This window comes from Rhinatrema bivittatum, chromosome 1 (genome assembly GCF_901001135.1).
Source record: "Rhinatrema bivittatum chromosome 1, aRhiBiv1.1, whole genome shotgun sequence".
Lineage (NCBI taxonomy): Eukaryota > Metazoa > Chordata > Amphibia > Gymnophiona > Rhinatrematidae > Rhinatrema > Rhinatrema bivittatum.
Genome location: NC_042615.1, coordinates 154,818,875 through 154,834,568, shown reverse-complemented (window position 1 = coordinate 154,834,568; position 15,694 = coordinate 154,818,875). Strand labels below are relative to the sequence as shown.

General features: G+C 42.7%; 1 protein-coding gene across 1 annotated transcript in view; it reads left to right on the top strand.

Moving 5' to 3' along the window:
- SLC30A9 (solute carrier family 30 member 9) overlaps positions 1 to 15,694 on the top strand; it is a 220,582-nt gene that overhangs the window by 130,190 nt on the left and 74,698 nt on the right. The window contains exon 8 of the mRNA XM_029588688.1: positions 746 to 813. Coding sequence (XP_029444548.1) covers positions 746 to 813 — 68 coding nt within the window. The remainder of the gene's footprint in view (positions 1 to 745; positions 814 to 15,694) is intronic.

The following is a 15,694-nucleotide window of genomic DNA, read 5'->3' as shown; positions in this document are numbered from 1 at the left end:
GTGAGAGCCATGGCAACTTCAGTGGTTCATATCAAGGGTCGCTTCTGTTAATGATATGTGCAAAGCTGCTGCGTGGTCATCTGTATACACTTGTACGTTCAATTACTCTTTGAACAGCATGTCACAGGACGAGAGTAACTTGGGACAAGCAGTTCTGCGCAGCCTTTTCATCCAGAAATCCACTCTCCACCTGGTGGGGCCGAGTTGTCTTTTAAGTAATTGCTCCACAAAGCATCCCTCAGCTTGGGACTTACCACACATTTTGACTGATTCATGCCTGCTTGTTGATGGAGAAAGCAAGATTGCTTACCTGTAAATTGGGATCTCTATTGACAGCAGGATGAATCGGCCATACTTAATATACACTTGCCTTCTTGAAGAGTCAATTGCCTTGCTAGAACTTAAGCTCCAGAAGAGAACAAGTAGCTTACAAGTCAGCGTGCATGTGTAGAAATTCCAGTGCATGCTCAATAAGACTTTTACTGAGCTTTGAGAACTGGGTCCGTGTTTGCGCTGTCGGATGATGTCACCCACATGCTGTGGCTGATTCATCCTGCTGTCTATTGAAAACACTGTTACAAGCAATTAAACTTGCTTTACTAAAAGAGAAAATATCACTCATAGAATTATGTTTTGCATAGTTCACTAAAATATTTTCACTTGGTCTTTTTAGAAGACCTCTTGTGGAAAACTGAGTATTTGTTCATTTAAATATTAGTGCTTCTTTTTCCTCCTTTCTTTGCAGCCCCGCTCTAGCACAGCAAAAATGTTCCTGAAGGGTCCAGGGAAGGTGGTAATGGTTGCTATTTGTATGTAAGTTTTGGGAAAAAAAAAGTTTTGTGAAATGTGTTTTGTTTTTTTTTTTTCAATTTAATGTTTATTAATTTTTCAATATTCACATTAAGCAAATATTATACATTACGTAGATTAATATCAGTCAGACAAATTTAATTAACAAAACTTTTCATTACTTACTCAGTTTTTAACATTCAAGTTCTCATCTACTATTCCAAGTAATCACGGGGGAGTTTAAACATGGCGGTTTACAAGAAATCAAACATAAGTTATACAACCAAACATTTAGACCGTCATGAGAATGCAGCAGAAATACCTGTATCTTGCTACGATTACTACAGGTTCTGGGGGTTACTAGGCTCAAGAAACTTCTGCAGTTGGGCAGGCTCAAAGAAAATATATTTCGCATTTAAATGTTTAATGACACTTACTGGGATACCTCAGACTGAAACTGGAACCCTTAGCCACAACTTCGGACCTTAAAGTTAAGAATTTCTTACGTCTCTCTTGGGTAACACGAGATATGTCTGGATAAATCCAGATTTTTTTTCCATAGTAAACTTCTTCTCTATTTCTCATAAATCTCTTTAGAATCAAATCCCTATCTGAAGGGAAAGTACATGAGAGAAACAACGTCATTCTCTTCTTTACTTCTGAAGCCAATGATAATTCCAGAATCTGAGCCAAATTCAGTAAATTCTCTTCTTCTTGTGCTGTTTCTTTTGCCTTTTCTTCCTTATTCGGTAAGTAATATACTTTTGATAACACCGGGAGTCCTTCCAAGGGGATCTTCAATATCTTTATCATATAGTCCTTGAACATCTCATAAGCGGATATCTCTTTTATGTATGGGAAATTCAAAACTCGAAGGTTTAGATATTTTATCTGATTTTCCAGATTCTCTAATTTCTTCACACTTATATTCTCTACTCTCATAATCTCAATCTGAGCATTTTCCACTTTGCCCAAACGTTGTTCCATCCCCTGCAGACTGTTAGCATGTTCAGTCAGGTTTTTCTCAATTTTCAAGATCTTGTTGTTAGATTCCAAAGTAATGTTAGTCAAGTTAATAACAGCTTTCTCCAGCCCCTTCATTGCATGCCACAGGGACTCCAGTGTTATCACCTTCGGCGTCTCAATAGGAGTGTAATTTTCCAACAGGAGTCTCTGAGCCGTTTCTTCCCCGCCTGGAGTTTTCCCACTCACAACCTCCCGGATAGCTCTCTCCTCCTCGTCTTTGCTGGCTTTGGGTAAGATACTCATCATAGATTTTTTAATTTCAGTACTTCCAGGCATTAAATGTAACTCCAGAGGACTTACCCCCAACAAGCACCGCTTCAGACGGGACCGGGGGGGGGGGGGGGGGGTAATCGCAGCGCCGGGGCTTAGTGTAACTTCCTCAGCCAGCAAGGCCGACATCTGCCCGAAGTCGGCATTTGCAGCGGCTGCTTCCACCGGCAATTTCCCTGCTGCTTTGGTGGCGAAAAAAGTCTCTATCCGCGTTTGGCCAGCTTCAGAGATCGGCGATGACGAAGCCACCGCTTCTCTGAGCTTAGCTTTTCTTTTAGAGTGCGGCATTTTTAAGTAAGAAATATGTTTAAAGAAGAAACGGGGAGAGAGTGTTTCGCGAGCCTTTCACATGGCGGCCATCTTGAAACTCCCCCGAGACGGTGTTTCTCGTGAAATGTGTTTTGATATTTAAATTTCCTAAAGATTCAGATAGTATAGCAATTTCAGCATACTTTAGGCTGGCAGGAACTAGTAACTGTGACTGACTGTTTTTACAAAATAACTTTTGCAGCACTGCCTACAATAATCGCACTGAGAATACATACCATTGTAATCAGTTATGGAAGGCGATTTCAGTTATATTAAAAGAAAGCAGTATCCTCTCTCTTCTTAATATTTCAAAAGTGCATGCCAGATATGTAAACCTAGTACATAATGAAGAAAGGTAAAGGCCAAAATGGTCCATCCAGTCTGCCTAGCAAATTGCTTAGGTAGTTATTGCTGCTCTATTAGACGCTTCCATGCAAAAATGTTAACTTTAAACAGAGGTTACCCCAGTTCTTCATTTCTCTAGCCATTAGGGATCCTTTGTATATGTCCCATGCCCTTTTGAATTCCATTACTGTTCTTGTTTTCACCATCTTTTCTGATAGGGTATTCCATGCATTTATCACCCTTTCTGTGCAAAAGTATTTTCAGATATTGTTCCTGACTTTTCCTTCTTGGAGTTTCATATCCTGATGCCTAGATTTCCAACTTCCTTTTCCATTGGAAAAAGTTTGATTTTTGTACATTAACTTCTTTCAGGTATTTGAAAGTCTATATCATCTCTCTCCTGTCTTTTCTCTCCTCCGGGGTATATATTTTTAGGTCTTAGTCTCCTCTCATAATTCTTTTGATGCGGACTCCACACTATTTTGGTTGTCTTTTTCTAGACTGCTTCCATCTTTTTGAGTTAAAGTCTCCAGAACTGAACACAGTACTCCAAGTGAGGCTTCACAAAGACACCTCCTTTTTTCTGCTGGTTATGCCTCTCTCTATGCAACCCAGCATCCCTCTGGCCTTAGCCACCACTTTGCCACATTGTTTTGCTACCTTCAGATCATTGTCACCCCGTGATATCTCTCATGGTGGATGCACATCAGTCTTTTACCTCCCCCATCATGTACTGCTCCTTTGGATTACTATATCCCAAATACATGTCTCTGCACTTCTTGGCATTGAATCTCAGCTGCCAAACCTTCAGCTTTTTAGATCGCTTCTCATTTTCTCTACTCCTTCAGGTATATCAACTCTATTGCAGGTCTTAGTGCTATCCATAAAAAGACAAACTTTAAAACTTTACCTTCTTATCCCTCAGTAATATTCCTCGCAAACATATCGAACAGGACCAATCCTTAAGGAACTCCACTTCCACTTTTCTCTTTTCAGAATAGGTTCCATTTACCACTACTCACTGACTTGGCAGACATTTTTAGTTCTTTTCTACGTTTTGAATATTGATCTTTGTGCCTTTATTTTCTTAACCATCTCTTTAGAGAACCATATCGGTTTCCTTGTTCTCTTACCTTTTTTTTTTTTTTTTTACTTTTATTAAAGATTTGTTGCCTTTATTATAGCATCTTTTAATTTTGCCCACTGTGGTTCCACTTCATCCATCTCTTCCCAAACTTCTAGATTCTCCTTGATGTACATTGCCATTTTACCAAAGTCCATATTTTGAAATCCATGTCTTTGATCGTTGTAGGACTTCTTTCCCTCTTGATTATTATATCAAATCATACCATCTGATGATCACTGGGGTCTAGGTGGGCACCTACCCAGACATTAGAGATACTACCTCCATTTGTGAGCACCAAGTCAGTATTACTTCTCCCCTCGTGGGTTCCATCACCATTTCTCTGAGCAGAGCACCTTAAAGGACATCTATAGTCTTTCTGTTTTTTTGCAGATTCTGTGCAGGGATATTCCAATCTGCATGAGGCAGATTAAAATCTCCAATGAGCAGCATCTCTCCCTTCCCACCTTTTGGATGTCTTCTGACTGATTTGGAGGCCTGTAGATCACACCAGTGGAAATGGAAATACCATCATCTTTTTATTTTTAAGACCACCACAACGCTTCTTCCTTTTCCCATGCCCCTTCCATTTCATATTGTTGACATGAAGAGCTACTCCTTCCCTATTTCTGTCATCTGTATCCTTTCTGAACAGTTTGTAGTACGGTATGGCTGTATTCCATTCATGAGACTGTCCGAACATCTCTCTAATAACAATATCCAAGTCCACTTCTATCATTAGAGCTTGCAGATCTGGGATTTTATTACCCAGACTATGAGCATTTGTGCTTATAGTTCAGCTTTTGTCACTCGGCTTGCTGCTTTTCTTGGTTATCTTTTCTGCTCTTTTGTTTAAAAGTGGATTATTGAGCTAATTTTTGTTAATTTCTCTACTCACTCCATCCTATATCAAACCTGTCTTTACTCGCCAAATGGCTGGAAAAGGTTATCCTGATTCAACTACAAGATGTTTTGAACCAGAAACCATCAATATGGTTTCTGTCGGAATCACAATACGGAAGCATTATTGCTATCTTTTATCGATGTGCAGGTTTGACTGCAGAACTGAATATTTTTTGGTGCTGCTTGAGTTAACTACAGCTTTTGATAATGTGGATCATAAAATACTTATCCAGTGACTGAGCGAAACTGGAATCAATCATTCTGTTTTACAATAGTTTTCACGCTATCTGATAAGACTCAGTACATTACTTTATCTGGCCAGCAATCTGATGTGTTTTCTCTTGAAACTGGCGTTCCTCAGAGGTCTGTGTTGTCAGCGTCCTTGTTTAACATTTATATTTTATCTATCTGTAAGGTTTTAGCTAGTCTTGATGTAGGATATCGTGTCTATGCGGACGACATCCAATATTTTTTCCTATAAAGGGGTCTTTTTAAGATACTTTAAATAAAGTTTCTAAATGCCTTCAAATTTTCCCAGTTTTTTGTGTGTGAAGGGACACTCAATTCCCATTGTTACTCAAGTCCATAACCTTGGTGTTGTCATTGACTCTTCCCTTTCACTAAAGCCTCAGATATGGGATGTGGTTTGAAGTGCATATTACAAATTGCATGTTCTTTGTAGTCTTCATCCTTATTTACAAGAAACAGACTTAAAAGCGGTCGTACATTCTCTGGTTCTCTCTTCTTTGGACTACTGCAATGGCCTGTATATTATTTATTTATTTATTTAGCATTTTTCTATACCGACTTTCCAATAACAAAATTATTGATCAATTCGGTTTACATTTTAAACAATAACAACAATGACAAGTAAATGTCTTACAATGAACAGGTCGAATTAACTTGGATTAAGATATATGGGGGTAATAACATAATTAAGATATATGGGGGTAATAACATAATTAACATGAGCGGTGCCTAATATAGGCTAGAGGTTGGGTTTTGATAATAGACTGCCGAAGATAATAGACTGCCGAAGATAATAGACTGCCGAAGATAATAGACTGCCAAAGATCATGTGATTTCTAGAGAAGATCTATATAGTTCTCTAGCGTGTTACCACTGAGGGGATATTGGCAGGGATATTGGCAGGGATATTCGCAGGGATATTAGGCTTACTCAGACCTCCATCAGGGCATTGCAGTATGTCCAAAATTCCACTGCTAGGGTGGTCTCAGGGGGGTCTCTACTCATAAACATATCACCCCCATTTTATCTAAATATGACTGGCTTCTGGTAAAATTGAAGATAAAGTTTAAAATTTGAATGCTTGTGTTTAAGGGTCTTAATCATTTGGTGCCTGCTAGCTTTAATACTGCTTTGAAGTTTTATCGGCCCTCGAGACCGCTAAAATCCCATTCGACTAGAGCATTAATGCTTTCTGCGGTTCACAGTTCTGGGATGCCATTATCAGTTTTTGGCACTGCCTGTTGGTCTGGCCACTGCTCTCAGTACCTTTTCCAAGGTAATGGTGGTAGTGGCGGCAGAATTGAGAAAGGATGGGATCCTAGTACACCCGTATCTAGATGTCTGGCTGATTTGAGTCAAGTCGCTGGAAGAGAGCTTCCTGGTGACCCGCAAGGTGATCTCCTTGTTACAGGAGCTCGGCTGGGGGGGAACCTGGGCAAGAGCAGTCTTCAGCCTGCTCAGTCATTGGAATACCTTGGGGTTCTGTTCGACACAAAGCAGGGCAAGGATTTTCTGCCAGAAGCTTGTATTCAGAAGTTGATGACACAATTGCGTCTATTGATGAACACCCTATGCCCAACCGTATGGTCCTACCTGCAGGTACTTGGTTTTATGGCAACAACCCTGGAAGTGGTATTGTGGGCGAAAGAGCATATGTGTCCTATTCAGTGCGCTCTGTTGTCTTGGTGGAACCTGCAGTCTCTGGATTATTTGGGTCGGCTCCACCTGCCAATGGAGGTCTCCTCCCGACTGCAGTGGTGGCTACAGCCGGAACATCTAAAGAAGAGAATTTCCCTAGCACCACTGGACTGGTTAGTACTGCCAACAGATGCAAGCCTTCATGGTAGGGGAGCTCACTGTCAGGAGCTGACAGCACAAGGGCGCTGGGATACAAGAGAGTCCTTCTGGAACATCAATTGTTTGGAAGCCAGGACAATCCGGCTTGCATGTTTGCAGTTCAGCGACAGGCTGCAGGGTCAAGCGGTCCAGATAATTTTGGACAATGCAATGACTGTGGCTTACATAAATTGGCAGGGTGGAACCAAGTGTCGCAGAAGATAGGTCAACTTATGGAATGGGCCAAACTACATCTCCAGATGATCTCAGCCTCATATATAGCAGGAAAAGACTATGTAAGAGCAGACTTTCTCAACTGGGAAAGTCTGGACCCAGGAGAATGGGTGCTATCAAATGAGGCATTTCAGCTGATTCTGGATAGCTGGCGCCTCCTTTTTCTAGACCTGCTGACAACTTCTCGAAAATTCCGCAATTCTTCAGTCGCAGGAGAGATCCTAAGTTGTTGGGAATTGATGCCTTGGTGCAGGAGTGGCTGGACGACAAGTTGCTGTATGCCTTTACTCCATGACCCATGTTGGGCAGATTAGTCTGGAAGATCGAGCGCTACAGAGGTGGTGCTCTTGGTTGCTCCAGATTGGCCCAGGAGACCATGGTATGCAGATCTGCAGTGGCACCTAGCAGAATCGCCCCTTCGGCTTCTGGTGCTCAGGAATATGTTGCGGCAGGATCCTATTCTTCACGATGATCAAATTGATTTTGTCTTACAGTATGGCCCTTGAAAGAGCTCACTTGCTGAAACATGGATACTCTGCGGCAGTGATTTCTACCTTGCTATGAACTAGAAAGTTCTCCACCTCCTTGGCTTATGTGCTGGTTTGGTGAGTGAGGCATGGTGTGAGGATCGAGGAACTCTTCCATGATTGGTAAAGATCCCGCTCATTTTTTAATTTTTACAGGATGGCTTGAATAAAGGCTTGGCACTTAATTCCTTAAAAGGTACAATTAGCAGCTCCCACCTGTTTGAGGTCAAATGAATGGCGGATCCTTGTTGGCTTATCGTGATGTGGCCTGTTTCTTGAAAGAAGTGAAACATCTTCGTTGTCCTTTGCGGTTTCTGGTGCCCTTTGGAGTGTTTATTTGGTTTTGGATTTCTTAGCCAGTCCTTCGTTTAGACCCATACATAACTTGACCTCGCAGTTATTGACCTTGAACACTGTGTTTCTTGTGGCAATTTGTTCTGCGCATAGGGGTTCTAAACTGCAAGCTTTGTTTGCTGGGAGCCATTCCTCTGGGTGACTCCAGGGGCAGTACATTTGCGTACTGTCCCTTCCTTTCTACCGAAGGTGGTCACTGACTTTCACTTGATTCAGTTCATCTCCCTGCCATTTTTGGACAGAGTAAGAGATGATGAGGAGTATCATCTGTTGCGACCCTTGGATGTCAATAGACATATTGTCCGGTATCTGGGGGTTACTAAGCCTTTATGGAAGACGATCGTCTGTTTGTCCTTCACAGCAGAACTAGGCAGAGAGAGCCGTCATCGCGGGCTGCCATAACTCAGTGGATTAAGGAGGTAGTCACGGCTACATACGCTGATGCTGGGAAGCCATTACCTGGTCAGGTCAGCGACCATTCCACTAGGGCTCAAGCAGTGTCATGGGCGGAAGTGAAATTGTTGTCTTCTGTCGACATTTGCTGAGCTGCAACATGGCCCTCCTTACACACTTTTTCCAGGTATTATCATCTGGATGTGCAGACCCGGGAGGACACTGCCTTTGCATGTGCAGTTCTGACTGGTCCGCGGGCAGCCTCCTGCCCTATTCGGGAGTAGCTTGGGTACATCCTATTGTTCTGGATTCATCTGACTGGCCGCTAAGAAATGTTAAATTACTACTTACCTGATAATTTCCCTTTCTTTAGGACAATCAGATGAATCCAGCTTCCCTCCCTTGGCAGCCGAATGGTCCTCCTCCATGGCTACATGTTACATGGGTTACTGGTGAGTGTTTGTCCAGTGCCCAGACTAGTGTTAATACATTCTTGTTTGAGCTCAGTGTTGCCTGTTGACTGAGTATTGAAATGGTTATTTGTTTAATCAAGTTTTGTTAGTCTGTCCATAGTTGCTTTTGAAGAGAATACTGGAAGGCTGATGTCACTGCAGGGGTATATGTACTGTGATGTAATTTTGTTCCATCTCCATCTTCTAGTAGAGGGGTTTAACCCACTTGTTCTGGATTCATCTGACTATCCTAAAGAAAAGGAAATTATCAGGTAAGTAGTAATTTCTCATTTTATATTCCATTGATGTCTTATAAATATGTAATATAGTTAGACATCTTCAATATTATAGACATTTTTAAACTAAATCCGGGGGTCTGTAAGCTAGTTTTTAAAGGGAAATATTTGGGCTGGAGGGAAACAGGGGTCTTTAGTCTGTTCATATATTTCTACTGGCTTTGATGGAGATGCAAATAAATACATATTAAGTACACGTGGGGATTTTAATATGCAATCCCCATGCATTTTTCCCTCTTCTGACTTAGCCCTGCCCATTTTATGCCATTGGTAAAAGTACCCATGCTGTTTACAACTTGCTCCCTTTATGGTTACAGAAAGTTTATAGTCCTTAAGACTTGCCCCCCTGGGCTGGCTCATGTCCTCCTATTATTCCTCTCTGCTGCCCTGCCCTATTTGGGCTAGTAGATGGTCCTTGCCATCGTGCACAGTGGGTGCAAATTAAATTTATTGAGTGCCCCACCAAATTGCCCCTGAGTCCTTTTTGGGGACCGGTAGCCCATCAGGAGGTAACTGTAGAGGAGCTCTTCTCCCCCTTAACGACCAGAGCAGTCAAACCCGTTCCACCAGGTTTTGGGGATTTTACTCCTGGTATTTCTTGATACCAGTGAAAAAGGGGGATTCTGTCCCATTCTAGACCTAATTTCAGAACAAATTTCTGAAAAAGGAAAAGTTCAAGATGGTTTACCCGGGCATCGTAATTCCTTTCTTGCAAAATGGGTTCTGGCTATACTCTCTCAATCTGAAAGACGCGTACACCCATATTGAGATCGTCCCCAGTCATCGGAAGTATCTCTGATATGTGGTGGAAACGCAAAACTTCCAGTACCGTGTACTGCCATTTGGGCTAACATGTGCCCCATGTGTCTTCACAAAATGCATACCTGTGGTAGTGGCGTACTTATGCAAGCTGGAGTCCATGTTTTTTTCCTATCTAGATGATTGGCTGGTCAAGAGCACCTCTCAGGCAGGAGCCGATGCATCCATGCGCTCGACCATCTAGGTGCTGGAGTCATTAGGGTTCGTCATCAACTTCCCCAAGTCCCATCTCAGTCCATTACCTCAATTGGATTTCATCGGAGCCTTGCTAGACACGGCTTAGGGCAAGGCCTTCCTGCTGCGACAATGGACCATCAATCTGATGACTATTTCGGCGGGGATTCAACGGAAGCCAGCAGGTACCAGCCTTGGACTTGTTCAGGTTGTTGGGCCCTATGGCCACAACAATACATGTCACTCCCCTGGCATGCTGCACATGAGGAACACTCAATGGACCCTAAAGGACCAGTGGTGTCAGGCCACACAGGACCTCCAAAACTGCATCCGAATTTCTCCGGCACTCCGGGACTCCTTATCCCGGTGGTGAAACATTTCCAATCTGGAATGGGGGGTTACCTTTCAAAGTTCCCGGGTTCAAATTATGTTGACAATGGATGTGTCCACCCTGGGCTAGGGAGCTCATGTAGAAGAGCTTAGCGCCCAGGGTTTGTGGTCCACCTTGGAACGGCATTGCTAAATCAATTTCCTGGAGCTTTGGATGATCAAGTTCACTCTGTGGGCTTTCAGAGATCAGCTGTCCAACAAAATTGTCCTGATACAGATCAACAACTAAGTTGCAGTGTGGTATATCACCAAGTAGATCTGTCAGGAAGCAGATCAGATCTGGTCATGGGCTCATTCGCATGGTATGGTATGGTATTCAGGGCCATGTATCTGGCCCATGTGGAGAATATATTAGTGGATATGCTGAGTCGTGTCTTCAGACCCCACAAATGGTCTCTGGATCAAGGTGTAGTGAATTGGATCTTCTACCTGTGGGTGAGCCCAGACAGGAATCTATTCGCTGTGCCTTGGAACAGGAAGTTTCATCAGTTTGTTTGTTTGTTTGTTTATTTATTTATTTATTCATTCATTCATTTGGTGGCTTATATTCTGCCACATCCACTCACAGTATTCAATGCGGATTACAACATTCTGTATTCAAACAATATATTAAATACAATCTCATAAAAAATATGACCATCACTCAACGCTTCCTTAAACAACAATGTTTTAGTTGTTTTCTAAAGTCCTTCACATCAGATTGAGACCTGAGTTGATCCAGAAGAGAATTTTACATAGTAGTAGTCGCATATGAAAAAGGCCCATGCCTTTGTTCTTTGCAAACGAATAACATTGTTTGCTGGTACCTTTAACAGAGCTTTATTTGCCAGTCGCAAATTACGAATTGGTTTATATGATTCAGTTTATTCTGAAAAATACATCTACAATGTGACATCATAAGCTTATGCACTAATGTCAACAGCTTAAATTTGGATCTTCACCTCACTGGTAACCAATGCAGTTCCCTTAACATAGACTGGATGCGATCACTTCAACGCAGTCTCATCAAAGGTGCTCATACATACATACATACATACATACATACATACATACATACATACAATTGAACCATACCTTCCAGTTGGCACTGGATCCCAGATAATCATCCACTACAACATCAGAAATACTGTCCCCATCGGTAAGCATCAGGTTCAATATTGCCCCCTCCCGTGTGGGTTCAGTTACCCATTGCCAGAAATGCTCTCCTTGCAGAGAATCTAGGATCTCTCTGCTTCTAGAATTGCTACAGCTGGAATGTCCCAATTAGTATATGGCAGGTCAAAATACACTAGCATTAGCACCTCCCCATTCACAGCAATCCTGTGAATATCCTCCATTAAATCTCTATCCATCTTCTCTGTCTGTGATGGAGTTCTGTATATTATACCAATATAAATAGATGTTACATTCCCTTTTTCTTCCTCCTTACCTCGTAAGCCCAGCAGTGAGTTGCTTTAATATTATTCTTTATATATCTATTTTATCTATTTAGATTTTTCTAATGTCACGCTTCTTCCTTTCCTTCCTATCCATTCCTTCCTGAATAGATTGTAGACTGTTATAACTATATCTGTCATGGTTTTCCATGTACCAGGTCTCCATGACAGCTACTATGTCTAGATCAGATTCTTTTTTGACCTCCTCTAGATTTGGGAATTTATTCCCCATATATTATGAGCATTAGTGTACATAGTTTTCCAGATATTGCCCTTTTCCCATATTTCCCATTTCTGTACAAGTTTTTTTTTTTTTTTTTTGTGTAAACAATTTTTATTCCATTCAGCATACAACAATGGAAAAACAGATAGCATATTGGACACAGGCGTCCTTCAGCATCCAACAGGCATACAAAAAGTGAATGCAATCTCTAATACAGGAATCCATAACTCAAGTATCACCCACCCCAATCCCCCCCCCTCCCGCCCCAGTCTATTAAACCAAACTGTGATGTCGGGTTACCACCCCCTATAATCCAAAGAACAGAACAAGATTGCAGGGGTTATCAGTCATTCAGAAGGAAACTCAGCGCCCTATGAGGCAATGTTTGAATGTACGGATTCCAGATCTGTAGAAAACGTCTTCGCCGCCCAGGATCTTGGCAGGCAGTCAGCCACTCCATCTGCATCAAGCGGTGCCAATGATTCCTCCATGCCCAAAAGGAGGGTGCCGTCTTTTCCTTCCACTGCAATAAAATTAGCTTCTTTCCCACAAAGCATGCTTTCATAAACAACATACGGTGCCCAGCGTCCCAGATATGCAATAAAGGAATACATTAAAAAAGCAGCAAGAAAGGCGAGGCCGTTAGGGGAGAACCCAACAGTGCAGCCAAATAACATACAATTCGTTTCCAAAAATGTCGGATAACAGGGCAGCCCCAAAACAAATGGGATAAAGTCCCACCCTCCCGATTGCACTTCCCACATATGTCAGATGGCACCAGAGCAGAACGAAAAGCAACCTGGGTGGATACATATGCTCTCCAGAGAAATTTAAATTGCATTTCCCTATAATAGGAATTAGAAGAAATCTTGGCAATGCGCTTAAAGCAAGTTCCCAGCTGCATGGCCGTAACCCCAAACTGCTCCTCCTTATTCCAACGCTCCGCCAGTATTAAACAGGGCGTTTGATATACCAAAATCCGCAATCGCTTATAATAATGCGAGAGGGAGGGTCCTCTGGTCCGATCCAACTGAAAGCAATCTACAATCGCCCTGACCCCCGCTGGTGCCAAACTGGCCCTCGGGAGGGATTTAATATAGTGGGAAAGCTGTAAGTATTCAAAAACAGATACTGGCTGCAAATTATAACGGTCAGCCAATTGTTGAAGGGTGAATAATTGGCCCAGATCATCAAAAACATGACCCACTTGCGTGATCACAAGAGCCGCCCATCTCTGAAAAATTATAGAAGTGGAACCCGGGGAGAAATCCAGGTTCCCTTGAATGGGGAGGAAGTAAGCACAGCCCTTTGGAAGCTTCAACAGCTTTAATAATCGGATCCAGGCTCTCCGAATCGGGGTGATCAATCCCGCCAGGGGCTCCCGCAGACTCACTTTATCCCATGTGGTCTGTAAAACAAACCTCAAATCACATGTGCCCATGACTGTGCGATCCGCCGCAAGATACATATAATAGCCCTCCCCCAACAGCCACTCCCGGGCCACCCGTAAATTACTCGCCCAATTATATAAACGCAAGTTGGGTACACTGAGACCCCCCCATCCCCACTGACTCTGCAAGTAAGAAAGCGCCACTCTAGATTTTTTCCCACACCAAATGAATTTACATATACCATTTTCCAAGCGTCTAACATCCTTAAGTTTTAAAGTAATCACCAAATTTTGGCAGAATGATCATCTTAAAAAGGTTAATACGACCCCCTAAAGATAATGGCAGAGATCGCCATCGGAGCATCCGGTCTAAGGTAGAGGTTAAGAGGGGGCGTACATTAAGGTCATAGAGCTTAGCTAAATCCGTAGATATATAAATCCCCAAATAGCGTATGCTCCCCTGCGCCCACAGCAAGGGAAATGAACCTTCCCAGTGTTCCCGTAGCGCATCCGGGTAAGCCAGTGCCTCCGATTTATTAGGATTTAAGCGAAATCCTGAAAAAGAACCAAAGTCATTAAAAAGGGATAATAAATGGGATAAAGATGCCCTAGGATTGGTCATGAAGACTAAGAGGTCATCAGCAAATGCCGCATACTTAAATGTCTGGGTGCGAAATCGAACCCCTTTAATTTGCTGAGCCTGTTGGATAGCTAGGAGGAGGGGTTCTAGTTGTAGTAGGAACAACAGGGGGGAAAGAGGGCAGCCCTGCCTAGTCCCCCTAGATATTGGAAAAGTATCGGAAAAGGACCGATTGACCCCAATCCGTGCTACAGGGCCCTTATAAAGGAGATGAACCGCCTTCCCAAACCACCCATTGATATTCATGGCCTCCAGTACCTCAAATAAGTAAGTCCACTCCACCCTATCAAAGGCCTTTTCGGCATCAAAGCTTACAGCCAGAAAGGGCTCCTGAAAGTGTATGCTCAGCGCCATGGCCGTCAATACCTTACGGATGTTTGTAAGTGCATAGCGTTTCTGCACAAATCCCACTTGATCCGGTTTAATCACAGAGGGCAAAATCAGCGCCAATCTGTCCGCTAGTATTTTTGCCAAGAATTTGTGATCAACATTTAATAATGATATAGGCCGATAAGCAGCAGGAGACTGTGGGTCCTTCCCTGGTTTAGGAATTAGCGAGATCAAAGCTGCATTATCATGGCATGGGAACTCCCCCTGTTCTACCAGTGCATTAAACACTCTTGTAAGGGGACCAGTCAAAACTTCTGTCAAAGCCTTGTAATATTCGGCCGTGTAACCATCGGGCCCTGGGGCTTTAAAACGTTTTGCCTGCCAAATTGCCCTCCTAACCTCCTCTTCTGAGATTGGTTGGTTGAGTTGGGCTCGCTGCTCCACAGTAATGCGGGACAACTCTACTCCAGCACAAAATTGTTGGCTTCTCAATGCATCCCGAGGCCCAGCGGAATATAAGGCAGCATAATAGTCCCTAAAAACTTTTAAGAATACTAGGAGTATCGGTCACTCGCTGGCCAGCGGGGGTCTGCAGGTCTATACAAGTTTTTAATGTTTTTCTTACTGTAGGGTTTTGTTCACCCATCCCCGAAGATTCTAGTTTAAAGTCTCTCAGTAGGTTTGCCATTCTTGTTGAAAGGTGCTGCACCCCTTCTTTGACAAGTGGATCCCATCTTTGTTCAGCAATCCTTGAAATATTCATCACATGATCCAGAAGCCAAAATGATCATGTTGATACCATCTACACAGCTATTCATTTATCTCCAGAATGCAAGCTTCCCTTCCTGGGCCTTTATCCTTAACTGGCAGGATTGAGGAGAATACACCTGTACACCTATCTACGTTACCCTCTTTCCCAGAGCCATGAAGTCACTTTTGATATAATCTTTATGGTACCTAGCAGTATCATTCATACCACCATGGATAAGGAGCATCAGACAGTGATCTGTAAGCTTGAAGGTTTTATGCAATTTCTCCATAATGTTTTGGATTTTGGCACCCGGTCAGATAGCATACTTCCTGGGACACCATGTCTGGTTGACAGATGGATGCTTCTGTGCCCCTCAAAAGTGAGTCACCAACAGCAGCTTTGAGGTTTGCATGTCTTGGTTCCTCCTTCTCATTG